The sequence below is a fragment of the Salmo salar genome, chromosome ssa16 (genome assembly GCF_905237065.1).
Source record: "Salmo salar chromosome ssa16, Ssal_v3.1, whole genome shotgun sequence".
Lineage (NCBI taxonomy): Eukaryota > Metazoa > Chordata > Actinopteri > Salmoniformes > Salmonidae > Salmo > Salmo salar.
In genome coordinates this window covers 43,202,654-43,217,211 of record NC_059457.1, presented here as the reverse complement: position 1 = coordinate 43,217,211, position 14,558 = coordinate 43,202,654, and the positions used below count along the sequence as shown (strand labels likewise).

The 14,558-nt window shown below is 41.7% G+C and overlaps 1 protein-coding gene across 1 annotated transcript; it reads left to right on the top strand.

Moving 5' to 3' along the window:
• Positions 1-928: 928 nt before the first annotated feature.
• Positions 929-14,539, top strand: ddx49 (DEAD (Asp-Glu-Ala-Asp) box polypeptide 49). Its single transcript, XM_014149364.2, has 13 exons — positions 929-1,220; positions 1,424-1,547; positions 1,644-1,729; positions 1,819-1,940; positions 2,495-2,682; positions 3,037-3,177; positions 13,082-13,157; positions 13,288-13,364; positions 13,477-13,574; positions 13,657-13,731; positions 13,896-13,984; positions 14,098-14,169; positions 14,276-14,539. The coding sequence occupies exons 1-13, from the start codon at positions 1,106-1,108 to the stop codon at positions 14,444-14,446; spliced, it is 1,434 nt and encodes a 477-aa protein (XP_014004839.1). The 5' UTR covers positions 929-1,105; the 3' UTR covers positions 14,447-14,539.
• The last annotated feature ends 19 nt before the right edge of the window (positions 14,540-14,558 follow it).

The following is a 14,558-nucleotide window of genomic DNA, read 5'->3' as shown; positions in this document are numbered from 1 at the left end:
AAGCCTGTGCATTGATTAGCTCAGTTACGTTTCACCTGTGTCCATTTGCTAGACCATTTATGCTTAGCCAATGGAAGACAATAAAACATTAAACACAATTGGCTGCAAAGTCTGAGATGGAAAATGTACAATGAATATGGAGAGTTTACTTTGAAATAAAGACCAATTTCTCTATTGAGTACACACGTACCAGCCCACTTCTATCTTTTGCCTGATAGTTTTGTTCACAAATTTGTCTTTTGACCGACCTATCAGAATCAGCTGCTTGCGTAAACGCAGCCATAATGACTTCAGTAAAGTTGTTAGAGTAGGAGTGTATTTTCTATACCAAACAGTCACGCCCGATGTCCACCAGATGCATATGCCTTCTCCCACCTCATGACTATAGCAAGGACATATTGAAAAAATGTATTATGCTCACAATGAGATCATGATAACATTATTTGTATGATATAGTAGCCTCAGCCTCTGTACACATACATTTGCATGATTGTTTTACCAGTAAATCATATCATTCATTTGTATCATTATTTTTAACTTATGTAAAAAAATAATACAAAATAAGCTGAATTCCTGATTGTGAGTTTCCAGATCATGGACTTTTTAAAATGACATCCTTGCTTGCTGCAAACTTGTTTCCTGGGACATACTTCACCGTTATTTGTGAGGCAATACCTGCTGTTAATGAAGTGGAATATTTTGATCCAAAATACATTTGTACTGCAATGATGATTGACTGCCTGCAGCGAGGAAGAGGCGAAGATATGCCCAAAATAATACACCCAGTGCGTTTCTATGGGCTTATTTTGGATCTAAAATTGTCGCTTGTTGCTTTCCCGGCTTTGGGACAACGACTCCCATTGTTAGGCCGGAGGCATGCGTATCTTGTCATTCATTATACAGATATCTGCTGGCAACTGTGTTGAAAATATAATCAATTGCGTCATCCATAGGAGGAGCAGATATTGACGTCACCAAAATGCGACAGACGTAAGCTAACACGAGGATGATTTTCTGGGATTTCAGTGGATAATTTTGAAGATTTTGGCTCACAAAACTAAGTATAATCTATATTTTTCAATCTGGAATTTTGGAGAACTGCAAAATGTCGGATTTTTCCTCTCTCGGTCTGTCAGATTGGCTGATTCAACAATGTAAACAAATGGGGATCAGTAAACCAACTCAAGTCCAGGAAAACTGTATGCCACCGATTCTGGAAGGTAACACTTAACGTTTGCTAACAAACTATGTATTATTTCTTGTAATGTTTATTTTTTAAATATAAGGTTTAACCTTTATTTACCCAGGTAGCAGTTTAATGAGAACACATAACTTCTAGCTACAATAACGACCTGGTCAAGAGAGTAAACTAACTAGCTATCAACAGACTTTTTTGAGATATGATTTTGCCCCTCTTGTCTAGGTCGGGATTGTATGGGTTGTGCCAAGACTGGCAGTGGAAAGACAGCTGCCTTTGTGCTACCAGTGCTACAGAAATTATCTGAGGACCCATATGGAATCTTCTGTTTAGTTCTCACACCTACCAGGTTGGTGAATCTTCCGATAATTGTGAACAATCTTCTGGAAAAGGCATGTATATAATGTTAAATGTTGTGTAATGTTTAAACTTGTGTCTTTTGCAGGGAATTGGCTTACCAGATTGCCGAACAGTTTAGAGTCCTGGGAAAACCAATGGGCTTGCGGGACTGCATCATTGTTGGTGGAATGGGTAATGTTGATTACCAACAACACTGCCTCTCATTGCATTCTTATTCAGTCGTCCAGTATGTTCTAATGTTCTGGTGATGTTCCCAACAGATATGATTACACAGGCCTTGGAGCTCTCTAAGAAGCCCCACGTTGTTGTAGCCACTCCAGGAAGACTGGCAGACCACATTCGGAGCTCCGACACATTCAGCATCAAGAAGATCCAGTTTCTGGTGAGTTTGTTGGAGAAGAAATTAATTGGTGTCCACAAAGGCAATTATGTTTGAGGATGTCTAGGTGAGTATGTCTCACTGAACCAAAACAGTGAGACTATTATGAACTACCTTTATATTATTAACTACCTTGTGTGTTGAGAATGTTTTTTTCCCCCATTACAGGCTGACCACACCGGTCGTGTTCGTTGCAAAATAAATGTAGAAATCTGCTCGCGTGATATTTAACCTGCGTGTCGTGATCGCGTTTGGTGTGGGAGGACAAAATAAATGTATGCACGATGGCGCACGCGTGCAGCCGGTTTGGGTTTCGTGTTAGTGTTGAATTTTTATTTTTTCTATAGCTTATTCTTGATTTATCATTGTACTTGTCAGGATGCACGGTCATCTGCATGCCTTCTATTAGGAAGTAAAAATCAATTTTGTTAAATATCTTGTGCAAAATGTGACAAGTCATAGAGCCTAATGGTAACTTGAAATTTGACTTTGACATTTTATTTTGTGACATAATGCTAATTGTAATGCACGGGCCAAATGGTAATTGTCTCTGGTAGATCCTTGATGAGGCCGACCGCCTGCTTGAGCAAGGCTGCACAGACTTTACCAAAGACTTGGAGGTGATCCTGGCCGCGGTGCCTGCCAAACGCCAGACGCTGCTGTTCAGTGCCACCCTCACAGACACACTACAGGAGCTCAAGGGCATCGCCATGAACAGGCCCTTCTTCTGGGAAAGCAAGTCCGAGTAAGCTCTTAGCATGACTGACAACATGATGCACTACATTGGTACATTACATGATTAGTTGCATAAATATGCATGTAGAGGTAAACCTCATTCTTCAAAACAGGGCATGTCTGTCTTATGTTCTATTCCATAATTGTTTATCATTTGTGTGCCCATGTGTATTTTAAACATTTTGACATGTAAGTTGTACGCTGAACTGAGTGGGAAAGGATTCTCAATTTCATTGACTGGTTAAATGAATGTTATTTTCTCTTGATTATCAACAAATGGAGTAGCTCTTTGCTCTTTTTTTTAAAAACAAAATGTGCTATATTGGTTCAACATAATTACATTTTAAGTGTATTTTTCTCATAGAGTCCGCACGGTAGAAGAGTTGGATCAAAGGTACATCCTGACACCAGAGAAAGTGAAAGATGCCTACCTAGTGCACCTGATCCAGAAGTTTCAAGATGAGCACGACGACTGGTCGATCATGATCTTCACCAACACCTGCAAGTAAGAATGCCTTTGATCCCAATTGCTCCGGGAAGTCGCTCTGGATAAGAGTGTCTGCTAAATTACCCAAACAATTGATTATCAGACACTCAACAAGAAGGTCTGATTTCATTATTGCTGAAACAGGATCCAAGAGGTAAATATAAAGATCCAGTCAATTTAAACAATTGGAAGCCTCTTACACTTCAGTGTTGTGATGCAAAATGCATAGCGCATAGAATTTAAAAAGGTATTGTTGGATATTATTCATCCTAATCAGACAGATTTTTTTACATGGACGATACATTGGAGATAATATAAGAGAAGTACTGGAAACAATAGAACACTATGAAAAATCTGGGAAACCAGGCCTAGTATTCATAGCTGATTTTGAAAAGGCTTTTGATAATGTATGACTGGTGTTTATATATAAATGCCTGGAATATTTCAATTTTGGAGAATCTCTCCTAAAATGGGTTGAAGTTATGTATAGTAACCCTAGGTGTAAAATAGTAAACAATGGCTACGTCTCAAAAAGTTTTAAACTGTCTAGCGGAGTAAAACAAGGTTGTCCACTATTGACATATCTGTTTATTATTGCCATCGAAATGTTAGCTGTTAAAATCAGATCCAACAATAATATCAAGAGGTTAGAAATCCAGGGCTTAAAAACAAAGGTGTCATTGTACGCTGATTATTCATGTTTTCTTTTAAATACACAATTTGGATCCCTCCACAGTCTCATAGAGGATCTAGGTACTTTTTTCTAACCTCTCTGGATTACAACAAAATGATGATCAGTTTACTATTGCGTATTGGATTACTAAAAATACAGCTTTTACATTACCGTGTAGTTTACCAATAAAATGATCTGACGGTGCTGTGGACATACTCGGTATACATATCCCAAAAGAAAGAAATGAACTCACTCCAATAAATTTGAATAGAAAGTTAGCAAAAATGGATAAGATCTTGCTACAATGGAAAGGATAATACCTGTCTATTTGTGGAAAAGTCTATCTGATTAACTCATTAGTCATATCCCAGTTTACCTATTTGCTTATGGTCTTCCCTACACCTAGCAACCTGTTTTTAAAATTATATGAGCAAAAAAGATTCCATTTTATTTGGAAGGGCAAGCCAGACAAAATTAAACAGGCCTATGTATATAATGAATATGAATTCGGAGGGCAGAAATGATTAAATATTAAAGCGTTAGGCCTCTCACTAAAGACGTCAGTCATACAAAAGTTTATTTAAATCCGAACTGGTTCTCTAGCAGATTAGTAAGAATGTCTTACCCCATGTTCAGGAATGGCCTTTTCCCCTTTATTCAGATTACAACCTCTCAATTTCGGTTATTTGAAAACAAAATCATCTCCAAAATATCGCTATTTAAAAAGTCATAGAAATTTGGTTGCAATTTCAGTTTAATCCACCAGAAAATATAATGCAACATATTGTGGTTAAACTCAAATATACTAATTTAATAAAAAAACATTATTTAAAAAAAAAAAGTTTAAGAAAGGTATCTTTGTAAATTATATCATAAACAGGACTGGTGGAGTTATGTCACACATGCAGCTAACAAAAATATATGGAAATGTCTCCTCTACCCAAAACTACAACTAACTAATTGCAGGATTACTGCAAAAAATGGAAGAGGTAAGTGAAAGGGGGGAAAGTAAGGAACTTGTCTGCTGGCCCTGCATTAAAGACCAAAATTGGTTAAAGAAAATTGTGATAAATAAAAAAGTATACCAGTTTCATTTAATGACCAAAAAATGTACAGCTGTGCCATATAGTTGGGAAGAGATTTTCAATGTACCGATTCCATGGCACATGGTTTATGAACTGATACGCAAAACAAAGCCGGATTCAAAACACAGAATTTTTCAATTGAAATTTCATACAAATTTCTTGCAACCAATAGAATGTTATATATGGGAGATATAACCATCCCAGTTCTGCAGAATTTGCTGCGAAGAGACTGAATCATTAGATCATTTGTTTTGGTACTGTATATATGTAGCTTGCTTTTGGTCGCAGGTCCAGGAATGGTTGAAGAAGTGCAACATTTACCTGGAGCTAACTCTGCAGATAGCAATACTGTGGGATTTGGAAAGTCATAGTCAATCGATCAATAATATAATACTTTTAGCAAAAAATGTAATCTTTAATGTACAATCTGTAGAAACTATGAGAATAGAAAGGTTCAGAACTTTTGCGAAACATCACAGTTTAAAAATATATGGCTAATGGAAATAAAAAATGGTTGTGTTAAGAGATGGATGGGAGGGGTTGAGTGGAGCTGAAGGTTGGCAATTAAAAACAATAAGATAACTAATGTAAAATACAGTGCCTTGCAAAAGTATTCACCCCCTTGGTGTTTTTCCTATTTTGTTGCATTACAACCTGTAATATAAATTTATTTTTATTTGGATTTCATGTAATGGACATATACAAAATAGTCCAAATTGGTGAAGTGAAATTAAAAAAATAACTTGTTTCAAAACAATTTTTATGGAAAAGTGGTGCGTGCGTATGTATTCACCCCCTTTGCTATGAAGCCCCTAAATAAGATCTGGTGCAACCAATTACCTTCAGAAGTCACATAATTAGTTAGATTGCACACAGGTGGACTTTAAGTGTCACATGATCTCAGTGTATATATACACCTGTTCTGAAAGGCCCCAGAGTCTGCAACACCACTAAGCAAGGGGCACCACCAAGCAAGCGGCACTATGAAGACCAAGAGCTCTCCAAACAGGTCAGGGACAAAGTTGTGGAGAAATACAGATCAGAGTTGGGTTATAAAAAAAATATCAGAAACTTTGAAAATCCCACGGAGCACCATTAAATCCATTATTAAAAAATTGAAAGAATATGGCACCACAACAAACTTGCCAAGAGAGTGCCGCCCACCAAAACTCAGACCAGGCAAGGAGGACATTAATCAGAGAGGCAACAAAGAGACCAAAGATAACCCTGAAGGAGCTGCAAAGCTCCACAGCGGAGACTTTAAGCCGTACACTCCACAGAGCTGGGCTTTACGGAAGAGTGGCCAGAAAAAAAATAAGCAAACATGTTTGGTGTTCGCCAATAGGCATGTGGGATACTCTCCAAACATATGGAAGAAGGTACTCTGGTCAGATGAGACTAAAATTGAGACTTATGGCCATCAAGGAAAACGCTATGTCTGGCACAAACCCAACACCTCTCATCACCTCGAGAACACCATTTAGCACCATCCATCATCCCCAGCGGCAGCATCATGCTGTGGGGATGTTTTTCATCGGCAGGGACTGGGAAACTGGTCAGAATTGAAGGAATGATGGATGGTGCTAAATACAGGGAAATTCTTGAGGGAAAGCTGTTTCAGTCTTCCAGAGATTTGAGACTGGGACGGGGGTTCACCTTCCAGCAGGGCAAGGACCCTAAGCATACTGCTAAAGTAACACTCGAGTGGTTTAAGGGGAAACATTTAAATGTCTTGGAATGGCCTAGTCAAAGCCCAGACCTCAATCCAATTGTGAATCTGTGGTATGACTTTAAGATTGCGAAACCCATCCAATTTGAAAGAGCTGGAGCAGTTTTGCCTTGAAGAATGGGCAAAAATCCCAGTGGCTAGATGTGCCAAGCTTATAGAGACATACCCCAAGAGACTTGCAGCTGTAATTGTTGCAAAAGGTGGCTCTACAAAGTATTGACTTTGGGGGGGGGGGGAATAGTTATGCACGCTCAAGTTATGTTTTTTGTCTTTTTTCTTGTTTGTTTCACAATAAAAAATATTTTGCATCTTCGAAGTATATCTTCATACTCATAATCCAAGATGGCGCAGCAGTCAGACGTCTTTGTCCTGTCGTGTCCCTTGTATATATCTTTTTACATCTTTTTCTTCGCATATCTGTTTAAAATATTTTCCTAAACCTCAACTTCTAAACACTCTCCTGCATCCCGCCTCACCCAATGTGGCGTGGATCTGTTTTTTTTCCCGAAAGTATTTCTATTTACTTCGGATCTGGAATCCCTCAACTGAAGCTAGCCAGCTAACTACCTACCAGCTATCAGTCAGCAAACCATTGCTAGCGGTCATCAGCTAACCTTTAGCTCGGAAAGCTCTCGCCAGTTCGAACAACGTGACTCAAACCAGAGCATAACGGACCTATTATTATTTTATATATTTTTTCCCCACATCCCCAGATTCCTACCACAAACTCTGAACATTTTCATCTGGATTTTCGCAACTAGCTAACCGCAATCCCGGGTGACTACTCCTGGCTAGCGTTTCCATCCCAGAGCAAGCACCAATTAGCCTGAAGCTAACTTACTAGCACCGGTCTGTTAACTGCTAGCTTGCTTGCCCCGGTCTGTTAACTGCTAGCTTGCTTGCCCCGGTCTGCTAACTGCTAGCTTGCTTGCCCCGGTCTGCTAACTGCTAGCTTGCTTGCCCCGGTCTGCTAACTGCTAGCTTGCTTGCCCCGGTCTGCTAACTGCTAGCTTGCTTGCCCCGGTCTGCTAACTGCTAGCTTGCTTGCCCCGGTCTGCTAACTGCTAGCTTGCTTGCCCCGGTCTGCTAACTGCTAGCTTGCTTGCCCCGGTCTGCTAACTGCTAGCTTGCTTGCCCCGGTCTGCTAACTGCTAGCTTGCTTGCCCCGGTCTGCTAACTGCTAGCTTGCTTGCCCCGGTCTGCTAACTGCTAGCTTGCTTGCCCCGGTCTGCTAACTGCTAGCTTGCTTGCCCCGGTCTGCTAACTGCTAGCTTGCCTGCCCCGGTCTGCCAACTGCTCGCTTGCTAACCCGGTCTGCTAACTGCTAGGTTGTTTAGCCCCGGCCTACTAACTGTTAGCATCGGCCTGCTAACTGTCTGAATCGCCATGTCCCCAGTCAGCCCAACCACTCACTGGACCCATATGTTCACTTGGCTACGCATGCTTCTCTCTAATATCAATATGCCTTGTCCATTACTGTCCTGGTTAGTGATTACTGTCTTATTTCACTGTAGAGCCTCTAGCCCTGCTCAATATCCACCTCCTACATATGCGATGACATCACCTGGTTTAAACGTCTCTAGAGACATATCTCTCTCATCATTACTCAATGCCTAGGTTTACCTCCAATGTACTCACATTCCTACCTTACCTTTGTCTGTACACTATGCCTTGAATCGATGCTATTGTGCCCAGAAACCTGCTCCCTTTACTCTCTGTTCCGAACGTGCTAAATGGCCAGTTCTTATAGCCTTTAGCCGTACCCTTATCCTACTTCTCCTCTGTTCCTCTGGTGATGTGGAGGTTAATCCAGGTCCTGCAGTGCCTAGCTCCACTCCCACTCCCCAGGTGCTCTCATTTGTTGACTTCTGTAACTGTAAAAGCCTTGGTTTCATGCATGTTAACATTAGAAGCCTACTCCCTAAGTTTGTTTTAGTCATTGCTTTAGCACACTCTGCCAACCCGGATGTCTTAGCCGTGTCTGAATCCTGGCATAGGAAAACCACCAAAAACCCTGAAATCTCCATCGCTGACTATAACATTTTCCGCCAAGATAGAATTGCCAAAGGGGGCGGTGTTGCAATCTACTGCAAAGATAGCCTGCAGAGTTCTGTATTACTATCCAAGTCTGTACCCAAACAATTCGAGCTTCTACTTCTAAAAATTCACCTTTCCAGAAACAAGTCTCTCACTGTTGCCGCTTGCTATAGACCTCCCTGCCCCCAGCTGTGCCCTCGATACCATATGTGAATTGATTGCCCCCCATCTATCTTCTGAGCTCGTGCTACTAGGTGACCTAAACTGGGACATGCTTAACACCCCGGCCATCCTACAATCTAAGCTTGATGCCCTCAATCTCACACAAATTATCAATGAACCTACCAGGTACAACCCCAAATCCGTAAACACGGGCACCCTCATAGATGTCATTCTAACTAACTCGCCCTCCAAATACACCTCTGCTGTTTTCAATCAAGACCTCAGTGATCACTGCCTCATTGCCTGCATCCGTAATGTGTCGGCGACCAAACGACCACCCCTCATCACTGGCAAACACTTCTGCGAGCAGGCCTTTCTAATCGACCTGGCCGGGCTATCCTGGAATGACAGACCTCATCCCGTCAGTAGATGATGCCTGGCTATTCTTCAAATGTGCCTTCCTCACCATCTTGAATAAGCATGCCCCATTAAAAAAAAAAAAGAACTATGAATAGATATAGTCCTTGGTTCACTCCAGACCTGTCTGCCCTTGACCAGCACAAAAACATCCTGTGGCGTTCTGCATTAGCATCGAAAAGCCCCCGTGATATGCAACTTTTCAGGGAAGTTTGGAACAAATATAAACAGGCAGTTAGGAAAGCTAAGGCTAGCTTTTTCAAACAGAAATTTGCATCCTGTAGTACTAACTCAAAAAGGTTCTGGGACACTGTAAAGTCCATGGAGAATAAGAGCACCTCCTCCCAGCTGCCCACTGCTCTGAGGCTAGGAAACACTGTTACCTCCGATAAATCCACTATAATTGAGAATTTCAATAAGCATTTCTCTACAGCTGGCAATGCTTTCCACCTGGCTACCCCTACCCCAGTCAACTGCCCAGCACCCTCCACAGCAACCCGCCAATGCCCCCACCAGTTCTCCTTCACCCAAATCCAGATAGCTGATGTTCTGAAAGAGCTGTAAAATCTGGACCCCTACAAATCAGCCAGGCTAGACAATCTGGACCCTCTCTTTCTAAAATTATCTGCCGAAATTGTTGCAACTCCTATTACTAACCTGTTCAACCTCTTTCGTATCGTCTGAGATTCCCAAAGATTGGAAAGCTGCCGCGTTCATCCCCCTCTTCAAAGGGGGTGACACTAGACCCAAACTGCTACAGACCTATATCTATCCTACCCTGTCTTTCTAAGGTCTTCGAAAGCCAAGTTAACAAACAGATTACTGACCATTTCGAATCTCACCGTACCTTCTCCGCTATGCAATCTGGTTTCAGAGCTGGTCATGGGTGCACCTCAGCCACGCTCAAGGTCCTAAACGACATCATAACCGCCATCGATAAGAGACATTACTGTGCAATCACCACATTGTTATTGGCAGACTCGACAGCCTTGGTTTCTCAAATGATTGCCTCGCCTGGTTTACCAACTACGGCTCTGACTTAGAATACGTGGACAATTACAAATACCTGGGTGTCTGGTTAGACTGTAAACTCTCCTTCCAGACTCACATTAAGCATCTCCAATCCAAAATTAAATCTAGAATCGGCTTCCTATATCGCAACAAAGCATTCTTCACTCATGCTGCCAAATATACCCTCGTAAAACGGACCATCCTACCGATCCTCGACTTCGGTGATGTCATCTATAAAATAGCCTCCAACACTCTACTCAACAAACTGGATGCAGTCTATCACAGTGCCATCCGTTTTGTCACCAAAGCCCCATACACTACCCACCATTGCGACCTGTACGCTCTCGTTGGTTGGCTCTAGCTTCATACTCGTCGCCAAACCCACTGGCTACAGGTTATCTACAAGTCTCTGCTAGGTAAAGCCCCGCCTTATCTCACCTCACTGGTCACTATGGCAGCACCCACTCGTAGCACGCGCTCCAGCAGGTATATCTCACTGGTCACCCCCAAAGCCAATTCCTCCTTTGGCCGTCTTTCCTTCCAGTTCTCTGCTGCCAATGACTGGAACGAACTGCAAAAATCTCTGAAGCTGGAGACTCATATCTCCCTCACTAGCTTTAAGCACCAGCTGTCAGAGCAGCTCACAGATCACTGCACCTGTACATAGCCCATCTGTAAACAGCCCATCTATCTACCTACCTCATCCCCATACTGTATTTATTTATTTATCTTGCTCCTTTGCACCCCAGTATCTCTTCTTGCACATTCATCTTCTGCACATCTACCATTCCAGTGTTTAATTGCTATATTGTAATTACACCATGGCCTATTTATTGCCTTAACTTACCTCAATTGCACTCACTGTATATAGACTTTTTGTTTTCTTTTATTCTACTGTATTATTGACTGTATGTTTTGTTTATTCCATGTGTAACTCTGTTGTTGTATGTGTCGAATTGCTATGTTTTATCTTGGCCAGGTCGCAGTTGCAAATGAGAACTTGTTCTCAACTAGCCTACCAGTTAATTAAATAAAGGTGAAATAAATAAAAGTGGTAGGCATGTTGTGTAAATTAAATTATACAAACCCCCCCCACCCCCCCCCCAAATCCATTGTAATTCCAGGTTGTAAGGCAACAAAATAGGAAAAATGCCAAGGGGGGTGAATACTTTCGCAAGCCACTGTATGCTGTGTTCATAACATGTATTTAGGTCCAGAACTTTTGTCGAACAAAACAATTAAAAATAGTTCTCAAAATAGTTTCAGAGATAGATGGGATGGGTTGACGCCCCATACATTGTGTCCGTAAAATGTATATGGTGTGTGTATTATATATATATATATATTGCTAAAAAAAAAAAGGGAACACTAAAATAACACCACCTAGATCTGAATGAATGAAATAATCTTATGAAATACTTTCTTTACATAGTTGAATGTGCTGACAACAAAATCACACAAAAATAATCAATGGAAATCCAATTTATCAACCCATGGAGGTCTGGATTTGGAGTCACACTCAAAATTAAAGTGGAAAACCACACTACAGGCTGATCCAACTTTGATGTAATGTCCTTAAAACAAGTCAAAATGAGGCTCAATAGTGTGTGTGTGGCCTCCACGTGCCTGTATGACCTCCCTACAACGCCTGGGCATGCTCCTGATGAGGTGGCGGATGGTCTCCTGAGGGATCTCTTCCCAGACCTGGATTAAAGCATCCGCCAACTCCTGGACAGTCTGTGGTGCAACATGGCGTTGGTGGATGGAGCGAGACATGATGTCCCAGATGTGCTCAATTGGATTCAGGTCTGGGGAACGGGAGGGCCAGTCCATAGCATCAATGCCTTCCTCTTGCAGGAACTGCTGACACACTCCAGCCACATGAGGTCTAGTATTGTCTTGCATTAGGAGGAACCCAGGGCCAACCGCACCAGCATATGGTCTCACAAGGGGTCTGAGGATCTCATCTCGGTACCTAATGGCAGTCAGGCTCCTCCTGCTCCTCCTTGCACAAAGGCGGAGGTAGCGGTCCTGCTGCTGGGTTGTTGCCCTCCTACGGCCTCCTCCACGTCTCCTGATGTACTGGCCTGTCTCCTGGTAGCGCCTCCATGCTCTGGACACTACGCTGACAGACACAGCAAACCTTCTTGCCACAGCTCGCATTGATGTGCCATCCTGGATGAGCTGCACTACCTGAGCCACTTGTGTGCGTTGTAGACTCCGTCTCATGCTACCACTAGAGTGAAAGCACCGCCAGCATTCAAAAGTGACCAAAACATCAGCCAGGAAGCATAGGAACTGAGAAGTGGTCTGTGGTCACCACCTGCTGAACCACTCCTTTATTGGGGGTGTCTTGCTAATTGCCTATAATTTCCACCTGTTGTCTATTCCATTTGCACAACAGCATGTGAAATTTATTGTCAATCAGTGTTGCTTCCTAAGTGGACAGTTTGATTTCACAGAAGTGTGATTGACTTGGAGTTACATTGTGTTGTTTAAGTGTTCCCTTTATTTTTTTGAGCAGTGTATTTACAAAAATATATGGGGGATTTGACTGGTACTGTGTGTGTGTGTGTGTGTGTGTGTGTGTGTGTGTGTGTATATATATATTTACAAAAATGATACCGACAATTACATAGATTCCATCAATCTGCACTATTAAAGCTGATCTAACCCCTAGAAATAAAAAATGTAGATGACTGAAGACAACCAGTAGAACATGCTGCTGTATCGGCCTTTTGACATACTTTGTCAATATAGAATTACTGTTAGACATCGAATCATTAATGCATTGCATTCTTCCTACAGGAATTGCCAAATCCTCACAATGATGATGCAGAAATTCAACTTTCCAACCATCTCCTTGCATTCAATGATGAAGCAGGTAAACAGCCCCAGCTCCTGGGGTGTAGCTCTATATTCATTGATGGGTTACATGACAAGTTGAAACACATTTAACATGTGCTTCATAATAACTAATGTTAATTCGGACATTGGCCTTGTCTTTTTCATAGAAACAACGTTTCGCCAACCTCGCAAAGTTCAAGTCCAGTGTCTTTAAAATCCTGATTGCAACTGATGTGGCTTCCAGGTAAGAAAGCTGTATTCAACGTCAGTGTGTGTATAATCTTCACAAAACATTATCAATATATGGACAGGTTACAAACCATTGTGAATCTCTATTTTCATGTCCACATTGTCAGAGGTCTGGATATTCCAACAGTCCAGGTTGTCATCAACCACAACACGCCAGGTCTGCCCAAGATCTACATTCACAGAGTTGGCCGAACTGCCAGAGCAGGTAACATTCCTCCTTCGGTATCTCCGCCTGTTATAACATAGGCTGCTACTGTATAAACAACTTTTCTCTGATTTGTCTAAAGGAAGGCATGGTGTCTCGATCACACTGGTGACACAGTATGACATCCACTTGGTTCATTCCATCGAGGGGCAGATCCGTAAGTGTCAAACATGCATTGAAAAGTAGTCAGTTGTTTTAGTATTGCTTGCTACCAATTCCAATTCAGACATGCCTATTAGCCATTTGTGAGTATCACTACTTAGAATATGATCACAGGGCAGAAAGCTCAATTTAATTTGTTTTGCTTTCCCCTTTGTCCAGAGGCCAAACTGAAGGAATATCCAGTGGAGGAAAAAGAGGTTCTGAAGATCCTCACTCAAGTCAACGTGGCCAGACGGGAGTGTGAAATTGTACAAATACCTATTCTATTTATACACTGACATTTCCGTTGTGAACATGTGGCTGTTGGATAACAAGGGCTCATATTACTGCTGTGACTTCTCACCATTCCTTTTGTTTGCAGAAACTTGAGTCAACAGATTTTGATGAGAAAAAGGAGATCAACAAGAGAAAACAGATGATTTTGGAGGGGAAAGTATGTTCACCATGAGCCACACCTCCATGATCCGTGTTAAAAGGCTTTGCTGTGATGAGGGTTTTAGCCGATTTGTTCTGATATTCCAACTACTTTCCTGTCACAGGATCCAGACGTGGAGGCAAAGAGAAAGGCTGAACTGGAGAAGATAAGGAGTGAGAAGAGGAAGTTCAAGGAGAGGATACAGGAAACCATTCAGAAGAAACAACACGGGATGCAGAAGAAACTGATGAAGCAAAAACACATTCAAAAGAAAAAGGCAGAGAAGTCCACATAAAGCAACACTGTACATTTAACAAGGCCAGTTGTCATTATTGTGCAACATGTTTTATAATCTGTACGTTTCCAAATAAATGGCAGTGCATCAACATTTTACTTTCATAAAAATC